Source organism: Neoarius graeffei, chromosome 9, assembly GCF_027579695.1.
Source record: "Neoarius graeffei isolate fNeoGra1 chromosome 9, fNeoGra1.pri, whole genome shotgun sequence".
In the NCBI taxonomy this organism is placed as follows: Eukaryota; Metazoa; Chordata; class Actinopteri; order Siluriformes; family Ariidae; genus Neoarius; species Neoarius graeffei.
This window is the reverse complement of record NC_083577.1, coordinates 6517831-6545603: the sequence shown is the minus strand read 5'-3', so window position 1 is coordinate 6545603 and position 27773 is coordinate 6517831. Positions and strand designations below refer to the sequence as shown.

Below are 27773 nucleotides of genomic sequence, written 5' to 3'. Positions count from 1 at the left end.
AAAATTGATTCCATACTGGTGCACCCGTGTAAATTTTCTAGTTCAAGACATTAAATCAAATCCCCACAATCTTCAAATGCAGAACGTTAATGTGAATGTTCAAGTCAAGCTTACATCAAACTTCTCAAAATATTAAAATTATTTCTGCTGAGTAAACAGCAATGAGCAAAAATCACACACAAGAAGTTCATGAACTTAAACTGCTGCATCAGCTGTAGGGCTATCATTGGAACCTGGAGCAGATTGGCAGGGTGACGCTACAGAAGGTGTGGGCTGAAACGTTTACCTGTTTACAGCTTGCACAAACAAGCAATAAACAACAAAGTAGCAGAACATAACATCATTCTGTGCTTCCTTTGAGGTGACGGAAAATCTGTCTGGAAAAAAGAAAAAGCATTTTTCTTTTACAGAATGTGCTTATTTATCTGAATGTTGATTAATTCATTGATTCATTATATATTTAATATTTTAGATGTTACATCATGCATATTGTTAAGTTGAAAATGATGTGTGTTTCATAAATACCTTGTTAAAGGGTCCACTTCTAGGGAGGAATCTAAAGCTGTTGGCCTTACTGTAGCTGGGGCACAAAAACAAAATGTTAGGTCATGTTTCGATGAATGAGAAAGCAAATGCTCAATTCCCAGAAAACTCATCTCATCTCATCTCATTATCTCTAGCTGCTTTATCCTGTTCTACAGGGTTGCAGGCAAGCTGGAGCCTATCCCAGCTGACTACGGGTGAAAGGCGGGGTACACCCTGGACAAGTCGCCAGGTCATCACAGGGCTGACACATAGACACAGACAACCATTCACACTCACATTCACACCTACGGTCAATTTAGAGTCACCAGTTAACATAACCTGCATGTCTTTGGACTGTGGGGGAAACCGGAGCACCCGGAGGAAACCCACGCGGACACGGGGAGAACATGCAAACTCCGCACAGAAAGGCCCTCACCAGCCACGGGGCTCGAACCCAGGACCTTCTTGCTGTGAGGCGACAGTGCTAACCACTACACCACCGTGCCGCCCTCCCAGAAAACTAAAAATGGTTAATTATCATGTTTATAGAGATTGCTTGTATTATTTGTATTTGCCGCGTGCTTTTTTATTGTGGCTGGGGACTTTAATCATGTAAACCTATGGACCGTCCTCCCTAAATTCTACCAGCATGTTACATGTCCAACGAGAGGTCAAAACACACTGGACCATGTATACAGCAACATTAAGAAAGGATATAAAGTCTCTGCCCATCCTCACTTAGGCCAGTCTGACCACTTATCCCTCTTTCTTACCCCAACGTATAGACCTCTCATTCAGAAAATTATGCCTAGAGTGAGACACATGAGGATTTGGCCTGAGAACGCAATTCCACAACTGTAGGACTGCTTTGAGTGCCCCAATTGGGACCTTTTTGCACAACAGGATTTAGAGGACTATAAATCCATGGTTTTGTTTTACATTCATACCTGTATTGAAAATGTCACTGTTGAGAAACAGATACAATGTTATCAAAACAACAAACCGTGGATGACAAGAGATGACAAGCAGCTGCTGAGGGACCGTGACACAGCCTTTAGGTCTGGCAACATGGAAGTGTACAGCATTGCCAGATCCAACCTAAAAAGAGGCATCTAAGAGGCAAAAGCAGCTTACAGGAGGAAAATCGAGGGACACTTCAGCAAGGGGGACCCCCCGGCACATCTGGCAGGGAATCCAGCACCTCACAAACTTTAAGGGCTCCACAGATTCAAACACCAGTACCAGTAGGAACCTCACCGAGGAGCTTAACCATTTCTTCGCACGTTTTGAGGTGACTGAGGCAGAGACTAGGTCCACACTGTTATCACCCACGAGCGACCTGGCACTCACAGTGAGTATGGAGGAGGTCAGGAGAGTGCTCCATGGTGTGAACCCCAGGAAGGCTGCCAGTCCCGACGGTATCCCAGGAAGAGCTGCACGGACCAGCTGACTGAGGTATTCACTTCTATCTTCAACCTCTCTCTGTCCTCCTGTACTGTCCCCAAATGCTTCAAATCTGCCACTGTTGTACCCATCCCTAAGAAACCATCTGTCAGCAGCCTGTCTGACTACAGACCTGTGGCTCTTACCTCAACAGTTATGAAATGCTTTGAAAGGCTGGTGCTAGAACACATCAAAGCCTCTCTCCCTCCCAGTTTGGATCAGCATCAATTTGCATACAGAGCCAATAGGAGAGGTCAATACAGAGGTCAATAGGAGATGCCATCAACACAGCCCTCCACAGCATGTTGACGCATGTGGAACGACCTGGCTCATATGCAAGAGTGTTGTTCGTGGACTTTAGTTCTGCTTTTAATAATATCATGCCCTGCAGAATGATGTCCAAACTTTACAGTCTGGGTGTTAGCCATCACATCTGCAGATGGATCAAGGACTTTCTAATAGACCATCCACACAGTCAGTTAGGCTGGGGTTCCACCACTCTTCAGTCCTGGCCGTCAGCACTGGTGCCCCCCAGGGCTGTGTACTGAGTCCTTTGTTATACACCCGATACACCCATGACTGTACACCTGTCCATGACAGCAACATCATTATTAAGTTCGCGGACAACACTACTGTGGTAGGACTGATACATAATAATGACAAGACTGCCTACAGGGCTGAAGTCCAGAAACTCACTGCTTGGTGTTCTGACAACAACCTGGTACTCAACTCCTCTAAAACAAAAGGAGCTGGTGATAGATTTTCGGAGGAAGAGGGAGGAACCTGCCCCTCTTTACATCAAAGGGGACATTGTGGAGAGGGTCAGCGACTTCAGATTCTTGGGAACACATATCTCTCAGGACCCCACATGGACTATTAACACTGCTGCTCTTGTGAAAAAAGCACAGCAGAGACTGTACTTTTTGAGGCCACTGAGAAAAGTCAACCTGTCCCAGAAACTGCTGTTGTCCTTTTATAAATATTCTGTGGAAAGCGTCATCACCCACGACATCTTGGTGTGGTTTAAGAGCTGCACCATGGCTGACAAAAAGGCTCTGGAGAGAGTCAGGAAGTCGGCATAGGACATTATATGGACACAGCTGTCCTCACCGACGGACATATACGGTATAACACCAGATGCTTGCGCCATGCAGAAAACATCATTAAGGACTGTTCTCACCCAAGAAACAGCCTGTTTATGCTGCTGCCTTCTGGAAGACACTATAGACCTCATCAGCCACTGTTCATCCGGGAGCTTGAGGTGGAGAGGGTGAGCAGCTTCAAATCAGTGAGGGCCTCACATGGACACCTAACACCACACAGCTGGTTAGGAAGTCTCAACAGCGACTGTACTTTCTGAGGAGGCTGAGGAAGTTTGGTATGTCGCCCAAGATCCTCAGCAACTTCTATAGCTGCGTGATTGAGAGCATCCTGACCAACTGCATCACTGTGTAGCACGGCAGCACTACAGCTATGGACCGCAAATGCCTGCAGAGGGTGGTGAAGACTGCTGAGAGGATCACCAAAACTCCACTGCCCTCTCTACAGAGCATCTACCACCGCAGAGTCCACAGGAAAGCCGCCTCCATCCTCAAAGACCCCACCCACCCCCAGCATGGACTGTTCACACGTCTACCCTCAGGCCGGAGGTACAGAAGTGTGAAATGTAAGACTGTCAGACTAAAGAACCCTTTCTTTCCCTCCGCCATCAGACTCCTGAACAGCTGACAGGAGTCTATAACCATGGACTACCTCCCTGCAAACTGTCTTTGACTGTTTACATTTGTTTGCACATTACTGCCCTTTTTTGCTGCTGTTTCCTTGACTGTTTACATCTGTTTACATTGTTTGCACATTACTGCCCTTTTTGCTGCTACGTCCGATCATTGCCTTATTTTTGTATTACACTGCCTATTTTGCACTACATTTACCTTTATTTCGTACTATACTGTTTTTATTATTATTATTATTATTTTGCTTTTATTTTGCCTTTGTATTATTTCTTCCACCTATTCATTTCATTATCTGTAGCCGCTTTATCCTGTTCTACAGGGTCACAGGCAAGCTGGAGCCTATCCCAGCTGACTACGGGCGAAAGGCGGGGTACACCCTGGACAAGTCGCCAGGTCATCACAGGGCTGACACATAGACACAGACAACCATTCACATTCACACCTACGGTCAATTTAGAGTCACCAGTTAACCTAACCTGCATGTCTTTGGACTGTGGGGGAAACCGGAGCACCCGGAGGAAACCCACGCGGACAACATGCAAACTCCACACAGAAAGGCCCTCGCCGGGCTCGAACCCAGGACCTTCTTGCTGTGAGGCGACAGCGCTAACCACTACACCACCGTGCCGCGTTATATTAGCATTAATAACTTTTTACATCGAAGAAGGTCCATGATGAGTGTATGTAAACTTCTGACTAACTGTGTTCTGTGAAATACTTCCATATGCTATTCTATAGAAAATATTACTCATGAAGGGTGGCAGTAATTTCAAAAGTAGTGTTTAAAGTCAAAATATCACTGCATGCATTATTGGTTTATCCTGGTTGTGGGGAATCTGTAGCCAATCTTGGCAACACGGGGTGCATGAGGCGGGAGAACTCACCCTGGATGAGATGCCAGTCCATTGCAAGGCATTCATTCATACCCAGGGGCAATCTAGTGTAGCCAATCTGCCTATCTGGATGTTTTAGAGGTTAGGAAACTGGAGAGCCTGGAGGAAACCCATGGAAACACTGAGGGAACATGTGAAACCCATCTTGTTAGGTTAGATCAACCCATTGTGGGTCGTGTCTAAATCAAATTTGTCTTGTTTTCAATCCAGCCACTGATAGAGCAGAATAGTAGAATATATTCATTCATTCATTTTCTATACTATTCACCCATTGCAGGTCGCAGGTGAGCTGGAGCCAATCCCAGCTGACATTGGATGAGGGGCGGGGTACACCGTGAACAAGTCGCTAATCCGTCACAGAGCTAACACAGAGACACAGACAGCCAGTCACACTCACATTCACACCTATGGACAATTTAGAGTAGCCAGCTGATGTAAGCTGCATCTCTTTGGACTGTGGAAGGAAAACAGAGCCCCGGAAAGAAATCCATGGGTGGCCATGGGCCTGTATGAATGAGGCTCTGAATCAGATGGTGGTAAACTTCTGTAGGTGTTTGGATGAAGCAACAGGCATGGGTGGTACAGTGGTGTACACTGTCACCTTACAGCAAAAAGGTTCTGGGTTTGAGTCCAGTGACCGATGGGAGCCTTTCTGTGTGGAGTTTACATGTTCTCCCTGTGTCTGTGTGGGCTTCCCTCACAGTTCAAAGACATGTGGTTAGGTTTACATAGGGCGGCCTTGGGCTGAAGTGCCTTCGAGCAAGGCACCTAACCCCCAACTGCTCCCTGGGGTATGTGTGTGTGCTCATTGCTCACTTGTGTGTGCGTTCACTGCTTCAGATGGGTTAAATGCAGAGGATTAATTTCACTGTGCTTGAGTGTGCATGTGACAAAGACTACTTCTTCTTCAGTGATGCAGTTGGGGTTAGCATTAGAGGTTAAAGCTCTGCATTGACTGCTTGACATGTTCCTTGAGGATCAGTACACCCTATCAGCACTAAAAACAGCCACATGCTGGGATTACAGTCAAGCATCTGCTCCTACAGTCCAGCACTGCCAATTCCTCATTGCTTATTATATGCCATCTCAAAAAGCAGAGAGAAACTACTGTGTAACCATGTAAGAGCCAAAGGGGCAGATAGTAATGTTGCAGTTCTTGAGACTGATCTCAGGACCACTTTTTTGAAGGCCACGGTCGTCTCAGAATCAACCATATTTTTACTCGGTCTTGTCTCGGCCTCAGGATTTTATTTTAAGACCGGACCACAATTGTGATGATTTCACTAAATTGCCTGAGTATTGTCCGATTTATTTGTAAACATTGTTACTGTGATTGGACGTAAAATTCCCTGCTTCAAATGTGACCAATAACATGACTCATTGCTAATTTGAAAAGTTTCTTCCTGTTAACGGCTGTCACCCCTCCCCCACCCATATTCACACACACTGGTCTGGTCCTGGTCTTGACTTGGGCTCACCCTGCCTTGACCTTGGTCTTGACTTGATCTCAACCCCTCAAAGTCTTGGTCTCGATACACTTTGGTCTTGACTTGGTCTCGGTTTAAGCGGACTTGACTACAACACTATGTGGGTCTGTTCCAAGACTACAGGTTCTCTATACACAACCAGTCAGGGCAACTGCATGCCAACACAGATGCCCTATTGTGGCACCCCTGTGAGAAGGATAACTGCAAACACACTATGGGCCAGCCTGGCCACTGCAGAAAAGCTGGTTGGGGAAATATTTTGAGACCCCAAACACTGGGACAGGTGTAACTTGGTGTCATGACCACTTAGCTCAAAGCAGGCACAACATAAAAGGAGACCACACCGTTTGTTCAGGTTAACCCATACTGTTGCGGCGACCTGCCACAAGGAGTGCCTGAACGCAGGCTCACATGATTGACAGCTGCCTCCGCCACTTCCTGCTACGCTGAATCGCTGCGCTACCAGCGCGCGCACGCTGCGCTGAACAGGCAGCCAATCACAACGCTAGTTAGCAGGGCAGCCAATAGCAGGGCAGCGGTCGTTCTAGAATGCTAGGCAGAATTGACATTCAGTTTGTAACGAAGCAGCAGCGCAGCAGCTGCAAAGAGAATTCGCTACTAACACAAACTTTACAGCACATCAGGGAAAAAGGACAAAAAAAGGCTACCGGTAAACCCACTGAACTTTTTATATGCAAACGCAGTAATCCATGGGCATGAGAAATGTTTGTTCCTTACCTGTGATTGGTTAAATGATTTAAACTTTCTTTATCAGTGGCGTGTAGTAAAATATCTTCAGTTAAACTGTCTGTGAAAGGGCTAATGGTTAAAACAGTTCTTAGTTTAAAACTGGTTTTCTGTTCATTTATTTCGTTCAGCAACATATTACCTGAATGATTAAAAATGGTAAAATATACTTAATTTACCTTATACATAAATATTTATATATTGTTGCCTAATTAACTTGGGCTTAGTTATAGAAAAACAAGCATTTATTCGCACATGCTTTGTTGTAGAAATACAGGCATTTATTCATACATTTATTTTATGTTTGTATGTTTAAAGGTTTTTCACCTTCTAACTTCGGCTTCAAGCTCCAAGCTTCTAGCTTCTACTTCTGATTCTACTTCTGATTCTACTTCTGATTCTAACGTCAGTTCCACTGAAAACCAATAAAATACAAGAAGAGTGGAATCCTGTGTCCAAGTCCTTCCCTTTCAAGTGTGGGAAACCCTGATGCTCACATACACTTGACAGTGAAAAACCGATGCACCAGTGGAAACTGACGACTGCCAGACAACTGCCAGTGAATCACGGCTGCACCAGTGCATCAAACCAAAACCAGTGACCAAGAAGCAAGACTCCACTCGTGCCACAACCCAACAGAGAGGGAAGACACTTCACCTGGGGGCCTGGAGGATAAAGCTTGAAGTCATCTGGAAAAAAGAAACGAAATGGCGAAGTCATTAGAAGAACTGAAAACAGAGCGATCCACAGCCAAAAGACTTTTCTCCCGTCTTGCTAACTGCATTGCAAGAACACACTCAGAGATGACTGTGGAGGAGCTAAAGCAAAACTTCAACAAGCTTACAGCAGAAAGCTCGAGACTCATGGAGGCAAACGAAGAGATTGAGGCCGCCTACATGGCAGAAGCAGCCGCAGCCGCTGTAGAGGACCTGGGCGCCGAGAAGAAAGCCGACCTGGAGAAGATAGAGGCATACTGTAAGCAGAGGACTAAAGAAGCAAAGCTCCTAATTCAACAAACACTCTGGGAATCATATGGGGAGAAAGAGCTGCCCCTTGCTCTATACATCGCTGAAGCTGACTGCAAGAATGTCTCCTCTGCCCAGCTCGACGTGACTCTGGAGGCATATGAGTTCATGCTGAAGCACTTTGAGACGTTGGTGCTGAAGGCCAAAGAAGCGCACCGTGACTGGAACCGCTGGGCTCCCGCTGCAGAGCAAAGAGACTTTGATCACCGCATGACAGAGCTCGAAGTGCAACTTCCCCAGCTGGTGTCACGCAAGGCCGCCTTCATCAGAGCTGCAAAAATCAAGACAGAATCTGAAGAGCCCACTGTCCACCGTACAGCTCCAGTGCCAGCAATAAAGCTGAAAGCCACAGCCCTTCCAAAGTTTGCTGGCAACCAGCGAAGTTACTACAGGTGGAAGAAGGAGTGGGAAGCTCTACAGAAGCAGGGTGAACCGACAGGGTCTAGAGAGGTCAAGAAATTCCAGCTGCTCGACAGCATCGATGAAAAGGTGGCCGAAAACCTACACCTGTCGACCTACAGCTCCTCAAACGAAATCTTCAGAGTCCTGGATAACCGGTTTGGGAACCAAGCCAACATTGCTCTCGAGATCATTGAAGATCTACAAGCAACTCCTGCAGTCAAAGCCGGCCAGCCAAGAAGAGTCATCGAGCTCATCCAAACAGTGGAAAAAGCTCTCTATGACTTAAATGAACTGGACAATGCCGAGACCATAAAGAACCCTATTGTGACCAAATCCATTGAGGGCAAGCTTCCAGAAACTTTAAAGAAAGACTGGCTCACCTATACTGCTGATGTGAGTAACGCTGTGGACCATCACAACCGCTTTGACAAGCTGCTGGCTTACCTAAAGTCACAGGAAGCCATATATGAGCAACTTGACCAACTGAAAGATGGCGTTGAACCTGCCAAGGACAAGACCAAGTTCCTGAAGCAAGCCAGAACAAAAGCAACCAACAGTCCGGCAGTGTCATCCAACAGTGACGCAGCAGGCTGCATCGTCTGTGGTGACCCAAAGCACAGAAGAAAACTGTACTTCTGCAGAAAGTTTAGAACCAACCTAAAGCCATCGGAGAAGAGGGATGCAGCACAACAACTCGGTGCCTGCAAAAGATGCCTCGAAGTCCACACTGGTGAAAGCTGCAAGAAAACCACTTACCTGTGCGGGAATCCAGAATGCAAAGATCAACACCACTTCCTCCTCTGTCCAGTTACCAGACCCCAGTCCCAAAGAACACCCAAGTTCAGTCCAGTGAGGGCTAAGGGCAGAAGACTCACTGAAACCCAGGAGCAGTTCCTCTCCAAACTCACACCAGAGCTGGCACAACAGTGTCGAGATGCCTTCTGCAACATAGCGTCCAGGGCATTCAACTCCAGTGCTGCTGAGAGAGGTCTTCTAGATGAACACTGCCTCACCGAGTACCCAGTCATCCTAATGCTCCTCAATGTCACTGCTAATGACGGACAGAGTGTCGGGACCCTCATCGACCTGGCATCAGACACAAACTACATAACGCACAAAGCTGCAAGCAAGTTGAACCTGAGAAGTGAAGACGTTACGCTGGAGGTTCATGGCGTTGGAGGGATGAAGGTGTCTGTTGCAACCAAGCGCTATTTGCTGAAGATACGAGTCAGCACCCCAAGAGGGACACTCAAAGCACACCAACTCATCTGCTATGGACTTGACAAAATAGCAGAAGTCCACAGACATGTCCCAGCGAAAAAACTGCAGAAAATCTTCTCAGACATCTCCCTGGAAGATCTGGCAAGACCAAAGGAGATCCAACTCCTCATCAGCCACAAAGAAGGGCAGCTGGTACCCCAGAAGGTTCGTTCCGTCGGTGACCTGGTGCTCTGGGATGGCCCGCTTGGCAAAACCATCGGAGGCACACACCCAGACCTCTTTGAGGAAGTCGCCTTAACGGCCCACACCTCCAAGACTCACTTCGCAAGATCCATGCGCACTGCAGCTGTCATTGGAGACAAACCTGCTGGTTGCATAGCCCAAGTTGCCATGCGAGAGACTGCCAGCCTGCCTTCACTCAACCACTTCAAAGAGGAGAGACGTGTCCTCGAAGAGGATGCCTATGTCGATGACATATTGACTTCCCACACCAACCTCGACCACCTGAAACGCCTTACATCCAACATTGAGCAGATCCTTCAAGCAGGAGGGTTCTTCATGAAGCCCTGGATCTACTCGGATCAAAGTGGGAGGAGCGAGTCGAGAGGTGAGAAGATCGAGTCAAACACCATGATCCTGCCAAACCAACTCACCGAAGAGGATAACAAAGCCCTGGGCCTCGGCTACACCGTCGACGATGACAAGTTACATGTCATGGTTGCAGTGAACTTCTCCAAGAAGAAGAAGAAAATGCGCCTCGGCCAGGACCTGTTGAAAGAACAAGTGAGAGAACAAACCCCTGACCCACTAACCAGAAGAGAGCTGTTAAGCCAAGTCTCTGGTCTCTATGACCCTCTCGGCCTTGTGGCCCCAGCAAAACAGAAGGGAGCCATCCTGATCCGCAGGGCCTTCCAAGAGGCAAAAGTCATGTACTGCGTAGAAGACACCTGGGATGCTGCCTTGTCCAGAGAGCTCAGAGACGATGCCATAAAGCTCCTCGAAGAGTATGCTGAGCTGAGCCAAGTTAGATTTCCCAGAGCTCTCACACCGCCAGATCCAGCTGAAAGACCATGTGCAATCACCTTCTCTGATGGCAGTGAGTGTGCATATGGTGCCGTGCTGTACCTGCGTTGGAGCTGCAGCCATGGTGTCGTAGTAAGGCTAGTTGAGGCCAAGGCTAAGCTGACCCCCCTTGACCATAAAGGTGACCCTGTGAAAGCAGAAATGTGCGGAGCAGTCTTTGCAGCACGGCTGAAGAATTACTTCCAAAAGCACTGCCGAATCGAGGTCAAGAGGTGGTATCATCTAGTCGACAGCCAGACCATCTTGGGTGCCATACAGCGTGAAAGTTATGGATACCAAACCTTCTACGCAAACAGAGTTGGTGAGATCCAGAGCAGCACTGACATCCGAGATTGGTAGTGGATTCCAGGTGCCGAGAACATTGCAGATATTATCACCCGAGGGGCCAGTCCTGATGACCTAATCGAGAAATCCAAGTGGCAGTCAGGTCCGCAGTTCCTTCAGCTTCCTGAGAGTGAGTGGCCAAAAAAGTCAGCGAAAGATGTTGCTGCACAGGCAAGAGACAACGTCATAAAAATGCAGAAGAAAACATTCACTGCTGTACTCACCCGAAGTCAGCTGAAGACACAAAGCCCAATTGCAGTCCAGGACGAAGCACAATCCAAGTCCAGAAACCCGCCACCAACAGTAGCAGCAGTCCAAAATCTATTGGACGAAAGGCGCTTCAGCAGTCTAAGACGGCTGGTCGGGACGGTTGCATGGATTTGGAGGGCGGCTAAGAAGTTCTTGCATGCCAAGAGGGGAGATGAAGCAAAGTGGGAGGCAATACCCTCATCTGGCGTCATCACTGTCAGCGGAAGGAAAAACGTGTTCCTGAAACTATGTCTGGCAGCGCAAGAAGGTGTGAACTTCCCAAATACAACTACTGACAGGCTTCTTGTATACAAAGATCAAGTAACTGGAATCCTGATGTGTGGAGGGCGGATACAGGCCTTCAAAGAGGACCGCATCAACTACGTAACCCCAAACACACTGTTGCTTGGCCGAGCCACACAAACTGGAGACTTCAAAACAGTAGACTACACCACCTACCCCTTCAAGAGACTGCGAGAAATGCAAACACAAGTTAGCCACTTCTGGAGGTCCTGGAGCCAACTTGCAGGTCCGAACCTGTTCATCCGCAGCAAGTGGCACACTGCAAAAAGGAATGTTGCCGTTGGAGACATAGTGTGGCTCTGCGACCAAAACGCACTGAGGGGGCAATTCAAGCCTGCAAGAGTGGTCAGCGTGAATGCAGACTCCAAAGGCATTGTCCGGGATGTCCATGTGAAAGTCCCCCTAGGTGGACGTGCTCAGGTGAAGACTCCAAAGCCAACCGAAAAGTCCTGGGACCCACAGGGTACCACACTGCATCGGGATGTGCGACGCCTCATTGTCCTCCTCCCAGTGGAGGAACAAGTCAGCAGAGACCAGCTCGCCTGATGGGTGCGATCTTCCCGTGTCGCGCCACACCAAGATCGAGTGGGAGGTGTTGCGGCGACCTGCCACAAGGAGTGCCTGAACGCAGGCTCACATGATTGACAGCTGCCTCCGCCACTTCCTGCTACGCTGAATCGCTGCGCTACCAGCACGCGCACGCTGCGCTGAACAGGCAGCCAATCACAACGCTAGTTAGCAGGGCAGCCAATAGCAGGGCAGCGGTCGTTCTAGAACGCTAGGCAGAATTGACATTCAGTTTGTAACGAAGCAGCAGCGCAGCAGCTGCAAAGAGAATTCGCTACTAACACAAACTTTACAGCACATCAGGGAAAAAGGACAAAAAAAGGCTACCGGTAAACCCACTGAACTTTTTATATGCAAACGCAGTAATCCATGGGCATGAGAAATGTTTGTTCCTTACCTGTGATTGGTTAAATGATTTAAACTTTCTTTATCAGTGGCGTGTAGTAAAATATCTTCAGTTAAACTGTCTGTGAAAGGGCTAATGGTTAAAACAGTTCTTAGTTTAAAACTGGTTTTCTGTTCATTTATTTCGTTCAGCAACATATTACCTGAATGATTAAAAATGGTAAAATATACTTAATTTACCTTATACATAAATATTTATATATTGTTGCCTAATTAACTTGGGCTTAGTTATAGAAAAACAAGCATTTATTCGCACATGCTTTGTTGTAGAAATACAGGCATTTATTCATACATTTATTTTATGTTTGTATGTTTAAAGGTTTTTCACCTTCTAACTTCGGCTTCAAGCTCCAAGCTTCTAGCTTCTACTTCTGATTCTACTTCTGATTCTACTTCTGATTCTAACGTCAGTTCCACTGAAAACCAATAAAATACAAGAAGAGTGGAATCCTGTGTCCAAGTCCTTCCCTTTCAAGTGTGGGAAACCCTGATGCTCACATACACTTGACACATACTTTATTAATATATAAATTCTAGGGGTAAATAAAAAAGAATAAAAGAAAGAAACCTGCTCCCGTCGGCCCGTGCAGGGCCTCCACGTAGCAGGACAACAAACACAACCAAACCCCAAAGCCAGCAGCCAGCTCCCGAATGCCAATTTTGGGCCTGTATTTGAACTTCCTGGCCTTGTCTAGCACAGGTGTTGCAATACTAGACAGCTCCCCCTTCAGACTGGAGGGAGAGAAACGGCCAAGTTCAAGTTTACTATTCAAAAGGGGCAGTGCGCACCCCCAGCATGGCCACACTGGGCGTGACATCACTCCCCCCAAAAGACAGAGACCCATATAAGGGACTCTGTTCACCCTACAACTACAGCATTAACTATAACTAAAGCCAAATCTACCAAAAACAAAAAACAAAGGAATTACCAGTTACCATTTACTCTTAACCATTTTTAACCATTTCTTTTCACAATTTTGTTTTACCATTACCACTTTTTTTTATTTATTTATTTTTACACCCACCCCAACACAAACACATCAAAAGTAGTGACCTCCCCCCCTAAAATCGAAAACCCTGCCCCACACATGCTTTCCACCCAGCACGTCCCGGCGCCTGGACAGCGATTTAAGGGCAAAAAACAGAGGAGCAAAGAGAAGATTACGGAGAAGAGACTACCCTACCAACAGGCATCAGGAGCCCGAGACAGCGCGTCAGCGATCACATTGTCAGACCCCTTAATGTGCCGTATTGACAGGTTATAAGGCTGCAGAAATAGAGCCCAACGCATTAGGCGCTGGTTAGCATTCTGCAGGGAGGACAAAAAGGTAAGAGGATTGTGGTCAGAGAAGACCACCACCGGATGCACTCCACCACCAACATAAACATCAAAATGTTGGAGCGCCCATATTAGAGCCAGGGCCTCCTTTTCAGTAGTAGAGTAATTAAGTTGGTGACAGTTAAATTTTTTATAAAAATAACAAACAGGTCTATCTATCCCAGTCTCATCCTTTTGGAGGAGGACTGCTCCAGCCCCTACCTGGCTAGCATCGACCTGAAGCTGGAAAGGGTCCTCTAACCTAGGTGCAGACAGGACAGGAGCAGAAGTCAAAAGCAATTTAGCATTGTCAAATGCACGTTGACAATCAGATGTCCAAACAAACTGCACTGAACTTTTTAACAAATCAGTCAGTGGTGCAACAACAGAAGAGAAATTCTGGCAAAAGTTCCTATAATAGCCTATCATGCCCAAAAACCGCATTAACTCTTTTCGTCGCAGGACGAGGAAAACCATCAATGGCCAGTACTTTTGCCCTTATAGGCCCGACTTCACCCTGACCCACCACTCGGCCAAGATAGACTACTGTAGCCTGCGCAAATTCACACTTGGCTAAATTACCTGTGAGAGTGGCTGCCACAAACCGCTCAAACAGCAAACGAACTCGGAGGAGATGATCTTCCCACGTCTCTGAATAACACACATCATCGAGATACACAGCGCACCCCTCCAGTCCCCCCACCACCTGATTCATGAGGCGTTGGAAAGTGGAGGGGGCGTTGCGCAACCCAAAAGGCATTCGGGTATAAGAATATAACCCATTCGGTGTCACAAACGCAGAGATCTCCTGAGCTCTGGGAGTGAGAGGCACCTGATAGTAACCTTTAAGAAGGTCAAATTTACTAACGTATCGAGCTGCACCCACCTGATCAACACAGTCTTCAATACGGGGTAAAGGATACGAATCAGGTTTTGTAACCACATTAACCTTTCTGTAATCCGTACAAAACCTGTATGTGCTGTCGGGTTTCTTAACCAGCAGACACGGAGACGACCAACTGGAACTAGACGGAACAGCCAGACCATTATCTAGAAGATATTGCACACTATCATCTAGGCACTTACGTTTGTCAGGGCCAACACGATAAAACCTCTGACGAACCGGCTCTGCATCACCAACCTGTAAGTCATGTGTAACCCATGACATACAGGAGGGAACATCTGAAAAAGAAGAAAACTCTAAAATTAAGGTCTTTAACTGATCTCTTTGTTGAGGCTCTATATGACCCAGGACCACATCCAACTGAGCCAACATCTCAGAATTATTTAAACGAGCATGTAATACTTCATCATCAGGGCCCATCTACCTCAGAAACCATTGCAGACCCAACTACACCAACAGACACCTCTGTTGCGGTACCAGCTGAATGAACAGATGCATAATATGGCTTGAGGAGGTTAACGTGACAATTGTGTTGCACGCCTACGTTCGGGCGTGGCAACCAAATAATTCGTTTCAGAGACCTGTCGAACTACATTGTACGGTCCAGAAAACTTGGCAGCAAAAGGAGAACCTGATCGCCTGGGCTGAAAACACGAGTTTGAGCCTTACGATCATAATACTTTTTCATTTTTATCTGAGCTGCAGTCCAATTATCATTGGCCATTTTACAGGCCAAAAGCAACCTGCGTCGAAAACCACACACATAATCAGACAAGGACTTTGGCAATTCTGAAGGATCAAAATCACTGGACAAAACAGACAAAGGGGTTCGAACTTGATGACCAAAAACTAACTCGTTAGGACTAAAACCAGTGCTCTCCTGCTCTAGCTGCCAGCAATAGCCAAGGTAGTCCATCTTCCCAATCCCGACCCATCTCCACACAGTACGCACGCAGCAGAGACTTCAAGGTAGCATGGAAACGTTCCAAAGCTCCTTGGCTTTGTGCATGATATGCACTGCTCAAATTATGTTGTATGTGGAGCTGTTTCAAGGCTGCTACAAAGGTCTTCGACGTGAAATTTGAGCCACAGTCACTTTGAATGACATTAGGAAGGCCAAACACAGAAATAAACTGAGATAGAGATTTAAAAATCAACTTTGTAGTTATAGATCTTAATGCATATACAGCAGGGTATCAAGTGGCTTGACACATTACTGTAAACAAATAAATACATCCAGACTTAGACTGAGGCAACGGGCCTACACGATCAATAATCAGATGCTGAAAAGGTGTACAAAGAGAGGGAATTGGCTTCAAAGGCACAGGCTTAAAAACAACATTTGGTTTGCCAGCAACCTGACAAACATGACAGGCCTGAACAAACTTAGCTACATCTTTCTTTATCCGGGGCCAATAAAAATGCTGCAGCAGGTGATTATAGGTTTTCCTTACTCCAAAATGACCTGCTGCTTCCCCATGAGCTGCACGTAGCACAAGCTCTCTAAACTTTTCCGGCATCACCACCTGAAAGATCTGTTCTCTCACAACAGAATCTCCCCTAGGTGACCACCGTCTCAGCAATAAGCCATTTTTAACAAAATAACTGCGGTCCAAATCATCAACATCACGTTCAACCAAATCAAAATATTTGTTTAAGCCTGCATCCTCTCTCTGAGCTTCAACAATGTCAGACTGCAACAAAGGGGCTGGTAATTTTGGAACAAACACATGAGCAGGCAAGACCTTAGATACATCAGATGGCTTGGCATCACGTGCGCGCGCCATGGCACGCGTCACCGCACAAGCCGTGAACACATCAGGGAAATCTTTTTGACTACTGTCCACTTCACCAGATTGGACAGCCTTAGTCATAACTACTCGTGAAGGTGAAACCTGTTTAGGGAAAACACAGTCACGTGCCAAATTATTCCCTATAATTACATGTATTCCCTCTATAGGCAACGAAGGACGAACAGCAATGACTACTTCACCATCCACAAAACCAGAAAAAAGTTGAATTTTATGCAATGGCACGGGAATAGACTGCAAACTAATTCCTTTCACTAATACAACATTCCCCGTGTCCGATACAGAGGAGAATGGCAACACAGACTGACAAACAAAACTCTCTGAAGCGCCTGTATCGCGCAGGATTTTCACTGGAATACGTTGGGAATCACCCACCAGTGAAACGAATCCATCAGAGACAAAAGGTGTATATTCAACTAAACTAGGTACAACAAAATCAGATGTAGTCACTGACGTATCAATTGAGGCTGTGCACTGACCCCGATCAAATTTTTTCACGGGCGCTCTTCTTGAACTCCGCTTAGACCGTGCAGGTACAGACGCGGCACAGAGACCGACCTTGCCCGCATCATTTTTCCCTTTATCACGGTCTAACAAAACAGGGCAATTCAACTTCCAATGACCCTGACCAAAACAATAATTACAGTCCTTTTTAGGATCAAACCCAGGTAGCTTCCTAGGTAACACTACATTGCTATTGGCATCCACTAACACCGGTAGGACGCACCCCCCTGCGATTTGTGTCAGAACTAAAAACACGAGATGGAATTTTATGCGTGAGAGAGAAATTATCTGCTAGAATTGCAGCTTCAGATGGAATGTTAGCCTTATTTTCGTTAAGATAAGTTGTAATTCTGTCAGGCAAAGTATTTTTAAACTGTTCCAATATTATCAAATTACAGAGCTCTTCAAATGAATTCACATTTTCGGCCGTAAGCCAGGCGGCACGGTGGTGTAGTGGTTAGCGCTGTCGCCTCACAGCAAGAAGGTCCTGGGTTCGAGCCCCGGGGCCGGCGAGGGCCTTTCTGTGCGGAGTTTGCATGTTCTCCTCGTGTCCGCGTGGGTTTCCTCCGGGTGCTCCGGTTTCCCCCACAGTCCAAAGACATGCAGGTTAGGTTAACTGGTGACTCTAAATTGAGCGTAGGTGTGAATGTGAGTGTGAATGGTTGTCTGTGTCTATGTGTCAGCCCTGTGATGACCTGGTGACTTGTCCAGGGTGTACCCCGCCTTTCGCCCGTAGTCAGCTGGGATAGGCTCCAGCTTGCCTGCGACCCTGTAGAAGGATAAAGCGGCTACAGATATTGAGATGAGATGAGGCCGTAAGCCAACGGTGGAAAAAACTAGACAAGTCTCCGACCCACTCTGAATAAGTCTGCTTGTCAGATTTTTTCCAAGATCGAAAACGCTGTCTGTACGCCTCAGGTATGAGCTCGTAAGATTTCAACACGGCCTTCTTAACAGACTGGTACACTTTTCTCTCTGATACAGGCAAGGCAACAAATGACTGTTGCCCACGGCCAATCAACAAAGTCTGCAACAATAAGGTTTTATCATTGTCACTCCATCTTTGTTCAGAGGCGATGTTTTCAAATAAGGAAAAAAATCATCGGGATCACGCTCATTAAACTTAGGGAGAAACTTTATCATGCTGGCCAACGACTGAGGAGCGGGCGCAGCATTGCCGAGTTTGCCCTCTGCTACCAGCTGCAGTCTCATGCGCTCAAGCCTAAGGCAGCTGGGCCATAGAAGGTTCACGCTGCACGCTACACGTTCACGTGAAGAACTGGACCCTGGGCCATTAAACTTCATGCTTGGATGTTCACGTGTTGCGTCTGTTCTACTTTGACCGAGTAACCAACAATATGGACTCTTCGGATGACGACGATTGCCTCATTCTGCTTTTACTGAGACAGAGGAAGAGAAAAAGGAACAGAATTTGGAGCCGAGAACACTTCCTTCTGAGAGAAACCCGTGGTGAATTTCACCGAACATTCTATAATCTGCTTGACAATCCCGATGAAGAACTATTTTTCAATTATACCATTCAATTATATTTTTTCTGAAGTTTTCCCCTGAAAGCATAGAGTTATCTCCCTAGACCTGTTCTGATTGGCTGGCGCGGCGGTGACCGCATGCATTGACTGGAATTTCCATCTTCACGCCTAGAAAAAAGTGTGCATGTTCATTTCACGCTTCACGCGTGAAGTGTGCAGCGTGCAACGTGAACGCCGTTCTATGGCCCAGAGCAAGTCATGCTACGTTTGTCCACTTTTCTTTACACGCGTGTAGCGTGTAGTGTGCAGCATGCAGCGTGAACCTTCTATGGCCCAGCTGCCTAAAGGTGATGATACACGGGGCAACTTTTTGGGCAATGTTGCCGAGCAATGTTGCTGGCAACGGGCAACTAGGTGAGACACAGGGCAACTTTTCAGGGCAACTAACAATGGGCAACAACAGTTAGCAACGGCAGTTTACAGTTAGCTAAAAAAAAAAAATCGACGTCTTAATTTTTGCTGTGACCATTTAATCAAGCTGTCTGTTGTTTTTTAGAGCTTTGGTGAGGTAAATTCCTCCATATAGAATATTAAAATAACAACTTACCGGCGTAAAAACAGATGAGGAGTCTCTCCATCTCTTCACTCCACTGACACTGAGCGGCCGCCATATTTGTTTGAAATTTCTGATCCGAACCTCACCGGAGGTCACATGACTCAATACTCGCGTTCTGATTGGCTTATCTCAAAAAGTTGCCAGAGATTATCAAAACCATTCAGAAAAAAACAATGTTGCCCAATCTCAATAGAAAAGAGTCAAAACGCAATTGCCCAACAACATTGCTCGGCAACATTGCCCAAAAAGTTGCCCCGTGTATCATCACCATAAGCCTCTCCATCTCAAACTCGCGTTCCTTTTCTTTCTCCAAACGTCTACTCTCAAGCTCTTGGTCAAGTTTGTCTCGCATAATTTCAGCCTCCAATTTCATTTGCTTCATCTTAAAATCATGCTGCAGTTGTAAAATTTGGACTTGCTGGTCATACGACAAAGACAAACTTGCCATAGGCGGAGTCTGCTCACTAGAGCCGGAGTCGCTCATTTTCGGGTGTCCCCTGGGCCTGTCAGGAAGCACCTGCATCTCTACTAACCCAGCACGGACCTCCCGAACTAAATCTTCCTTTTTTAACGCTGCCTTTGATAATTGAACGTCATAGTGATGGGCCACACTATTCAACTGATCTTTGGTCAGCGCCACAAACAAAATCTCAGAAGGAGATTCCAAAAACTTTTCGAGAGTGCTCATCTTCTCGCAATAATCCACAATCGAATACCAATACACAAATGACCACACGGCCACAACTACTCTAATGCAACTGGCTTAAACAAATACCAAAGCTGGCTCCCAAACAAATAAAACTAATTCCAAACAAAAGTAAACTACTTACCCAATTAACAATTAAGACAACTGAAACGTTTACTGGGCGAAGCGAACTGCCACTCGCACCACAGGATGACAATGGAGTTTCACCCTAAACATTTACCCCCCACTAACTAACCTGTCTTCACACTAAGCCCAAGAGCAAGGATCATTTACTCACCGATACCGTTGGATCCGTGCCGTCCTGACAAAACGCCACTCCAGACGGATTTCCAAGGCGGTGCCCTTGCTCAGGCTTCAGTGACACAGCAGCTAACCCAAACGCCAACGCGTTCTAATTGGGGAAATGGATAACTCCGCAATATGTCATCCAGAAGCGCAAGCACAACGCACCTCGCCACTCCAAATTAATAATCAAAGAAATAAACAAAAATGCTCCCAAATTTAAAACAATGTATTATCCAAAAATATACTCAAAAGAAAAACAATACCAAATTCCAATTATCCTAAGACAATTTAACCTGAATTCTCAAAACGATGCAAATCCCCAACAATTACACACAGTATTACCACCGAAAGGTGATAAGCCACTTCCAATCAAATAAGGTTTTGGCACAAGCCCCCATATGTCATGACCACTTAGCTCAAAGCAGGCACAACATAAAAGGAGACCACACTGTTTGTTCAGGTTAACCCGTACTTTATTAATATATAAATTCTAGGGATAAATAAAAAGAATAAAAAGAAAGAAACCTGCTCCCGTCGGCCCGTGCAGGGCCTCCACGTAGCAGGACAACAAACACAACCAAACCCCAAAGCCAGCAGCCAGCTCCCGAATGCCAATTTTGGGCCCGTATTTGAACTTCCTGGCCTTGTCTAGCACAGGTGTTGCAGTACTAGACAGCTCCCCCTTCAGACTGGAGGGAGAGAAACGGCCAAGTTCAAGTTTACTATTCAAAAGGGGCAGTGCGCACCCCCAGCATGGCCACGCTGGGCGTGACACTTGGGGATTAGAAATCACACAGTAGTTTTTGATTTGAGACACAGCTCATGACAATTGCAATGATGTCAGACAGTTTCAAAGAGAAAGCAATTTATATGTGTTTAAAGTCTCTATACTGCTGGGAAAGCCATGACCTAATGGTTAGAGAAGCAACTTTGGGACTAAAAGACTGCCAGTTTGATTCTCTGGATCAGCAGGAAAAGCTGAAATGCCCTTGAGCAAGGTGCCAAACCCCCAACTGCTCTCCAGTGTGTTGTACGTCGCTCTGGATAAGAGCGTCTGCTAAATGTCTCATCTCATCTCATTATCTCTAGCCGCTTTATCCTGTTCTACAGGGTCGCAGGCAAGATGGAGCCTATCCCAGCTGACTACGGGCGAAAGGCGGGGTACACCCTGGACAAGTCGCCAGGTCATCACAGGGCTGACACATAGACACGGGCAACCATTCACACTCACATTCACACCTACGGTCAATTTAGAGTCACCAGTTAACCGGAGCACCTGGAGGAAACCCACGTGGACACGGGGAGAACATGCAAACTCCGCACAGAAAGGCCCTCGCCGGCCACGGGGCTCGAACCCGGACCTTCTTGCTGTGAGACGACAGCGCTAACCACTACACCACCGTGCCGCCCCTGCTAAATGTCATTAATGTAATATAATGTAATGCTGTACAGTGACAAATGTGTGTCCCAGAATACATTCATACAATTAGTCGATGTGGCAAACTGCTAAACGGGAATGTTTCAACTCTGACATAGTATCTAGTGGATATCAAGAGTGGAGACCAAGGAGCTGGTCATTGACTTTGGGAGGTCCAGACCAAGGTCACGACCAGTTCTGATTGAGGGAGTCGAGGTGGAGGCTGTGGATTCCTACAAGTACCTTGGGCTGTGGCTGGACAGCAAGCTGGACTGGACTTGCAACACCAACCACTTGTACAGAAGGGACAGAGCAGGCTATACTTCCTGAGGAGGTTGCAGTCCTTTAACATCTGCAGGAAACTCCTGTGGATGTTCTATCAGTCCATGGTCACCAGTGTCCTGTTTTACACCGTAGTGTGCTGGGGGGCAGCACATCCAAGAAGGACACATCCAGGCTGGACAAACTGATCAGGCTGGCCGGCTCTGTGGTCGGCATGAAGCTGGACTCTCTGGTGATGGTGGCAGAGAAGAGGACTATGGACAAACTACTGAACATCATGGATGTTCATCACCCTCTGCACACCATCATCAGCAACCAGAGGAGCCTGTTCAGTGACAGAATGCTCCTTCCCAAGTGCAGGACTAATAGACATAAAAACTCATTTGTCCCTCACGCCATCAGACTGTACAACTCCTCTCTGGGTGGGAGGAGGGGTAACAGGAGGACAGAGGACAGGAAGGAGCATTAGCCTAGCCTAGCCTGACAAAAAGCAATACTGGACAATGTGCAATATTATGTGCAATATTATTATACATATATAATGTGCAATATAATGTGCAATACCTCTCCTGCTGGACTTTTTTTCTTTTTCTTTCTTCTTTTCCCATACCTTGTTCTTTTTTATACAACCCCGATTCCAAAAAAGTTGGGACAAAGTACAAATTGTAAATAAAAATGGAATGCAATAATTTACAAATCTCAAAAACTGATATTATATTCACAATAGAACATAGACAACATATCAAATGTCAAAAGCAAGACATTTTGAAATTTCATGCCAAATATTGGCTCATTTGAAATTTCATGACAGCAACACATCTCAAAAAAGTTGGGACAGGGGCAATAAGAGGCTGGAAAAGTTAAAGGTACAAAAAAGGAACAGCTGGAGGACCAAATTTCAACTCATTAGGTCAATTGGCAATAGGTCATTAACATGACTGGGTATAAAAAGAGCATCTTGGAGTGGCAGCGGCTCTCAGAAGTAAAGATGGGAAGAAGATCACCAATCCCCCTAATTCTGCGTCGACAAATAGTGGAGCAATATCAGAAAGGAGTTCGACAGTGTAAAATTGCAAAGAGTTTGAACATATCATCATCTACAGTGCATAATATCATCAAAAGATTCAGAGAATCTGGAAGAATCTCTGTACGTAAGGGTCAAGGCCGGAAAACCATACTGGGTGCCCGTGATCTTCGGGCCCTTAGACGGCACTGCATCACATACAGGCATGCTTCTGTATTGGAAATCACAAAATGGGCTCAGGAATATTTCCAGAGAACATTATCTGTGAACACAATTCACCGTGCCATCCGCCGTTGCCAGCTAAAACTCTATAGTTCAAAGAAGAAGCCATATCTAAACATGATCCAGAAGCGCAGACGTCTTCTCTGGGCCAAGGCTCATTTAAAATGGACTGTGGCAAAGTGGAAAACTGTTCTGTGGTCAGACGAATAAAAATTGGAAGTTCTTTATGGAAATCAGGGACGCCGTGTCATTCGGACTAAAGAGGAGAAGGACAACCCAAGTTGTTATCAGCGCTCAGTTCAGAAGTCTGCATCTCTGATGGTATGGGGTTGCATTAGTGCGTGTGGCATGGGCAGCTTACACATCTGGAAAAACACCATCAATGCTGAAAGGTATATCCAGGTTCTAGAGCAACATATGCTCCCATCCAGACGACGTCTCTTTCAGGGAAGACCTTGCATTTTCCAACATGACAATGCCAAACCACATACTGCATCAATTACAGCATCATGGCTGCGTAGAAGAAGGGTCCGGGTACTGAACTGGCCAGCCTGCAGTCCAGATCTTTCACCCATAGAAAGCATTTGCCGCATCATAAAACGGAAGATACGACAAAAAAGACCTAAGACAGTTGAGCAACTAGAATCCTACATTAGACAAGAATGGGTTAACATTCCTATCCCTAAACTTGAGCAACTTGTCTCCTCAGTCCCCAGACGTTTACAGACTGTTGTAAAGAGAAAAGGGGATGTCTCACAGTGGTAAACATGGCCTTGTCCCAACTTTTTTGAGATGTGTTGTTGTCATGAAATTTAAAATCACCTAATTTTTCTCTTTAAATGATACATTTTCTCAGTTTAAACATTTGATATGTCATCTATGTTCTATTCTGAATAAAACATGGAATTTTGAAACTTCCACATCATTGCATTCCATTTTTATTTACAATTTGTCCTTTGTCCCAACTTTTTTGGAATCAGGGTTGTATTTGTATATGTAAATACTTAATTTATCTAGAAGTTTTCTCTATTTTCTATTCTCTGTTTATCCTGTAATGATGCTGCTGGAATTTTAATTTCCCTGAGGGAACCCTCCCAAAGGGATCAATAAAGATCGATCGATCGATCGATCTATCTATCTATCTATCTATCTATCTATCTATCTATCTATCTATCTATCTATCACTTTGAATCTTCCAGAAGTACAAAGGTACATGGACAAGTGTGTGAACAATGCTGCATGTGTTGCTGCTGCTTCTGAATACAGATGTGTAATCAAGTATAAAAATAAAAAAAAAGTCCTTCCCATGCCACAAGGCACATCGGGCAGCACTGATCTCCATTTCAGTAGTCCTAGGCCTCTCGCCTATTACATAGCTAAGATTACAGTGGGGGTCTGGTCCACTGTTAACCGTGAAAGTTTGACTCCCTGCTCACATCCATATTGTGGCATGCCTCACCAGATAGCAGTAGGTACCATTTTTATGATGGTCTTTGGTATAACCCGATCGCAAGCAAAACTCACAATCTACTGGTTGAGAAGCAGACACGCTAACCACTAGGCCAACTCGTGGTCAGGCTAGTATAAGCCAGGCCTAAAATAATCTTAACTCTTCAAAGAACACTTGAGGAACCCTGATGTAGAGTTAGAGTATGGCCCTCAGAAATGAAACTGGAGACCTACATTTCCCCCCTACCGGTATTATGCCTCTCAGCATCACAGCTCATCTTACCTTGCTTCGGGGTTGTTTTCTCATAAATCGCTTGGTCCTGGACAGGTTCCTTGACAAAGTCACCAACTTGCCTTTTCAATTCAGAAAGAGATTTTTTCACCCCATGAAATACAAAACTTTGATTAAGAGCAATGCTGGAGGAGTCCTCAGTTTCAGAAGAGATACAGAGAGACTTAAAATTCTAAAGAGAGAGAGAGAGAGAGAGAGAGAGAATTTTAAGAACAAATCCACGTGATATCAGAAGTGTGTATTAATTTCAGCCTTGGATCATTTTCAGAGGACACTTCCCTCTGCATACCAGTTACTCATTATTACCTGGAGGAAATGGACATGATCCTCTGTGTGTGAAAGCTCCAACAGTTCAGCATCTTTCCTTTTAAGATTATCAATCTCCTGCTCCAGTTTCCCCAGGATTTGCGTAGCTCGACTCAATTCAGCCTTCTCCTGAGCTCGGATACGCTCTGTCACCTCTGAGCACTTTTTCTTCAGTGAGCTGATGAGCTCACTGAAGATCTTCTCACTGTCCTCCACAGCTCCCTGTGCAGCGCTCTGTTACGAGACATGGAGTAAAGCTGAATGTATATTTGTAGCGCTATTAAGGAATCGTATTATTTCTGTGACCCTGTAACACATCTAATTCACATGATGTACTGTATGTGTAGAAGCTTTGACTGAGCTCTGAAATCTGTGCCCCATCAAATACTCACCTTAAGCATGTCCACAGTCTGTAGCAGCTTCTGCACCTTCCTCTGCTTCTTATAGATTCTCTGTTGGCATTCCTTCAGCATGTCCTCCACCTGACTCTGAGGAAAAATAAATGTTACTCAGCTTTTTTTGTACCTTTTGACGATATGATATATAGCTAAACAACATTGTGCCATTGATTCCCATAGTGTGGCTTTGAAACCAAATAATTGTTATGATCACATATGTGGTTTTTATAGACAAGCCCTTTTCTAATACTGGAAGTGCACACTTAAAAAAATATGGGGGTAAAAATGTATGTAGACACCTGACCATTGTCCTGGGTGTGACTTTAAACTGCAACCGGTGGTGAGTCTCAGGTCCGGGAGGACTTGAGTACTGGGGAAAGTGGAGGTACCCCTTAATGACCATTGCTCCCAGGTCCGGGCTGACCCAGAGTGGTAGCACCTGCCTGGGTTCCAACTATGGGTTAAATAGTGCATCACCAATAAGGCACTGCACCAAAAAGCGCCCTGCTGCCAATGTGGCAGATGAACCCAACAGGGTCAATGGCACACCACCAGATGACATGCAGAAGAGCCACTCAAACGGATGGCATCACTCAGCAAGTCAGTTGTCACTGTGGGCCAACTTCCATACCTGTCAGGTTTGTGGCTTTTTTATGCATCACTTGGCATCAGGTCTGGAGGTCCAGCGAGACAACATGATGGAGGCACAACATCGTTTGTCTTACCTTACTGTGCAAGGCACTTCGTTAGGAAAGGAGAATAGTATACGAGAGCTCACAAGGCTAGACATTCTGTGGTGGCTCAGCCAGGCCATTCATCTCACTCATGTAGTGAGTGAGAGAGTGAATCTGAACACAACATTAGAATACATCGATCATCTCAATGGGAGCAAAAGTGGAACAGTTCTGGTCTCATAAGTGGGCGTGTTGCCTTAAGTCACAAACAAAATTTTGCTGATTATTAGCGTTATGGAAAAAAAATTAAACAGTTGCTGAAGTGAGTTTTCAGTGGCCCAAATTGTTTAAGCCATTAATCTCCTGCCTTGAAGTCATGTTAAGGCCTGGTCCCACAATACCAACAACTAGAACTACAACTATAACGATAACTATAAATAAATGGGTCCCCTGCAGTTTATGTAGTTGGTGCTCACACCAGACCAATAACGATACCTATAGCCCAGGCCTGGGTTTATCCGTATCGGTGAGATTGCTTCTGGAGTGATTTTTCCAGGCCTGGACGTGATCCGATAAAACATCTGACCAATCAGGTAATTGTTTCCATGTGACATTGTCTGAGCACATGCTATTTTCCTCAGGCATCTTTGTACATCCTCGTTGCATCATGACATCATGGAATATGGATTCACAGAAAATAAAAAAATACAATACAAAGCATGGATTTCCCTGAGTGGCAGGACCGACCGATATTGCAGTGGGGATTATAGTTGTGGGATGACTGCTCCAGACTGAAACTAAATTCAGGCAGAGGGATAGTCAGAGTTGTAGTTATACAGTAGGTATAGTTATCGGTGTTGTGGGACCAGACCCTTACTGTTACTGCAAATCGAAAGCCAAATGTAGCCTCGGTAAATGAGCCTCCCTACAGGTGCAATAGCGTCATTACAGTCAGGTGTGTAGCCAACTTCAGCCTCGTAAAAAAGCACAAAACATTGACTTGTTTTTCGTTTGCCAGATTGACTGGATGATACACGGACTCTAGATTCCAAACTATTTTAGTTCTCACCTGTTTTTCAGTTCTTTTTGCTGAAACTGAGGCAGTATCATGACCTCTGTGTTCATCCACCATACACAAATAACATATACATGTCTGGTCGGTTTGACAGTAGATATCCAACAGTTTGTCATGGCGACTGCAGAGCCTTTCTTGTAAGTCTGTGCAAGCTTTAACCAACTTGTGGTTTATCAAAGCTGGAACTTCATGATGAGGTTTAAGATGAGTTTTGCAAAGGGAAACCATGCACATAAGACAGGACTTGATAGCTTTTTGTTTTCTGCCAGTGCAATAATCACATGCCACATCTCCAGGTCCAGCGTATTGGGGAACAGAGGAAGCTGTTCTCTTGAGTTTCTCCACCACTTCAGCAATTATGTTGTTCTTGCGTAGAATAGGTCTTGGAGAGTAAGTCTCTCTGCATTGAGGGCAACTGTAGATTCCTCTGTGATCACTGGCATTCCAGTAGGTGTTAATACACTCCATACAGAAACTGTGTCCACAGTTGATAGTCACAGGATCCTTCAAAATTTTCAAACAGATTGAACATGTAAACTCCTCTTGATCGACTGAAATATTGGCCTCTGCCATTTTCCTGCACTGTCAGAGTG

The 27773-nt window shown here is 45.7% G+C and overlaps 1 protein-coding gene across 1 annotated transcript; it reads right to left on the bottom strand.

The window, feature by feature from the left end:
• LOC132891124 (E3 ubiquitin/ISG15 ligase TRIM25-like) lies at window positions 1–27773 on the bottom strand. Its single transcript, XM_060928586.1, has 6 exons — window positions 27175–27773; window positions 25426–25521; window positions 25034–25267; window positions 24719–24899; window positions 526–580; window positions 1–377 (listed from the first exon to the last, which is right to left on the bottom strand). The coding sequence occupies exons 1-6, from the start codon at window positions 27751–27753 to the stop codon at window positions 341–343; spliced, it is 1182 nt and encodes a 393-aa protein (XP_060784569.1). The 5' UTR covers window positions 27754–27773; the 3' UTR covers window positions 1–340.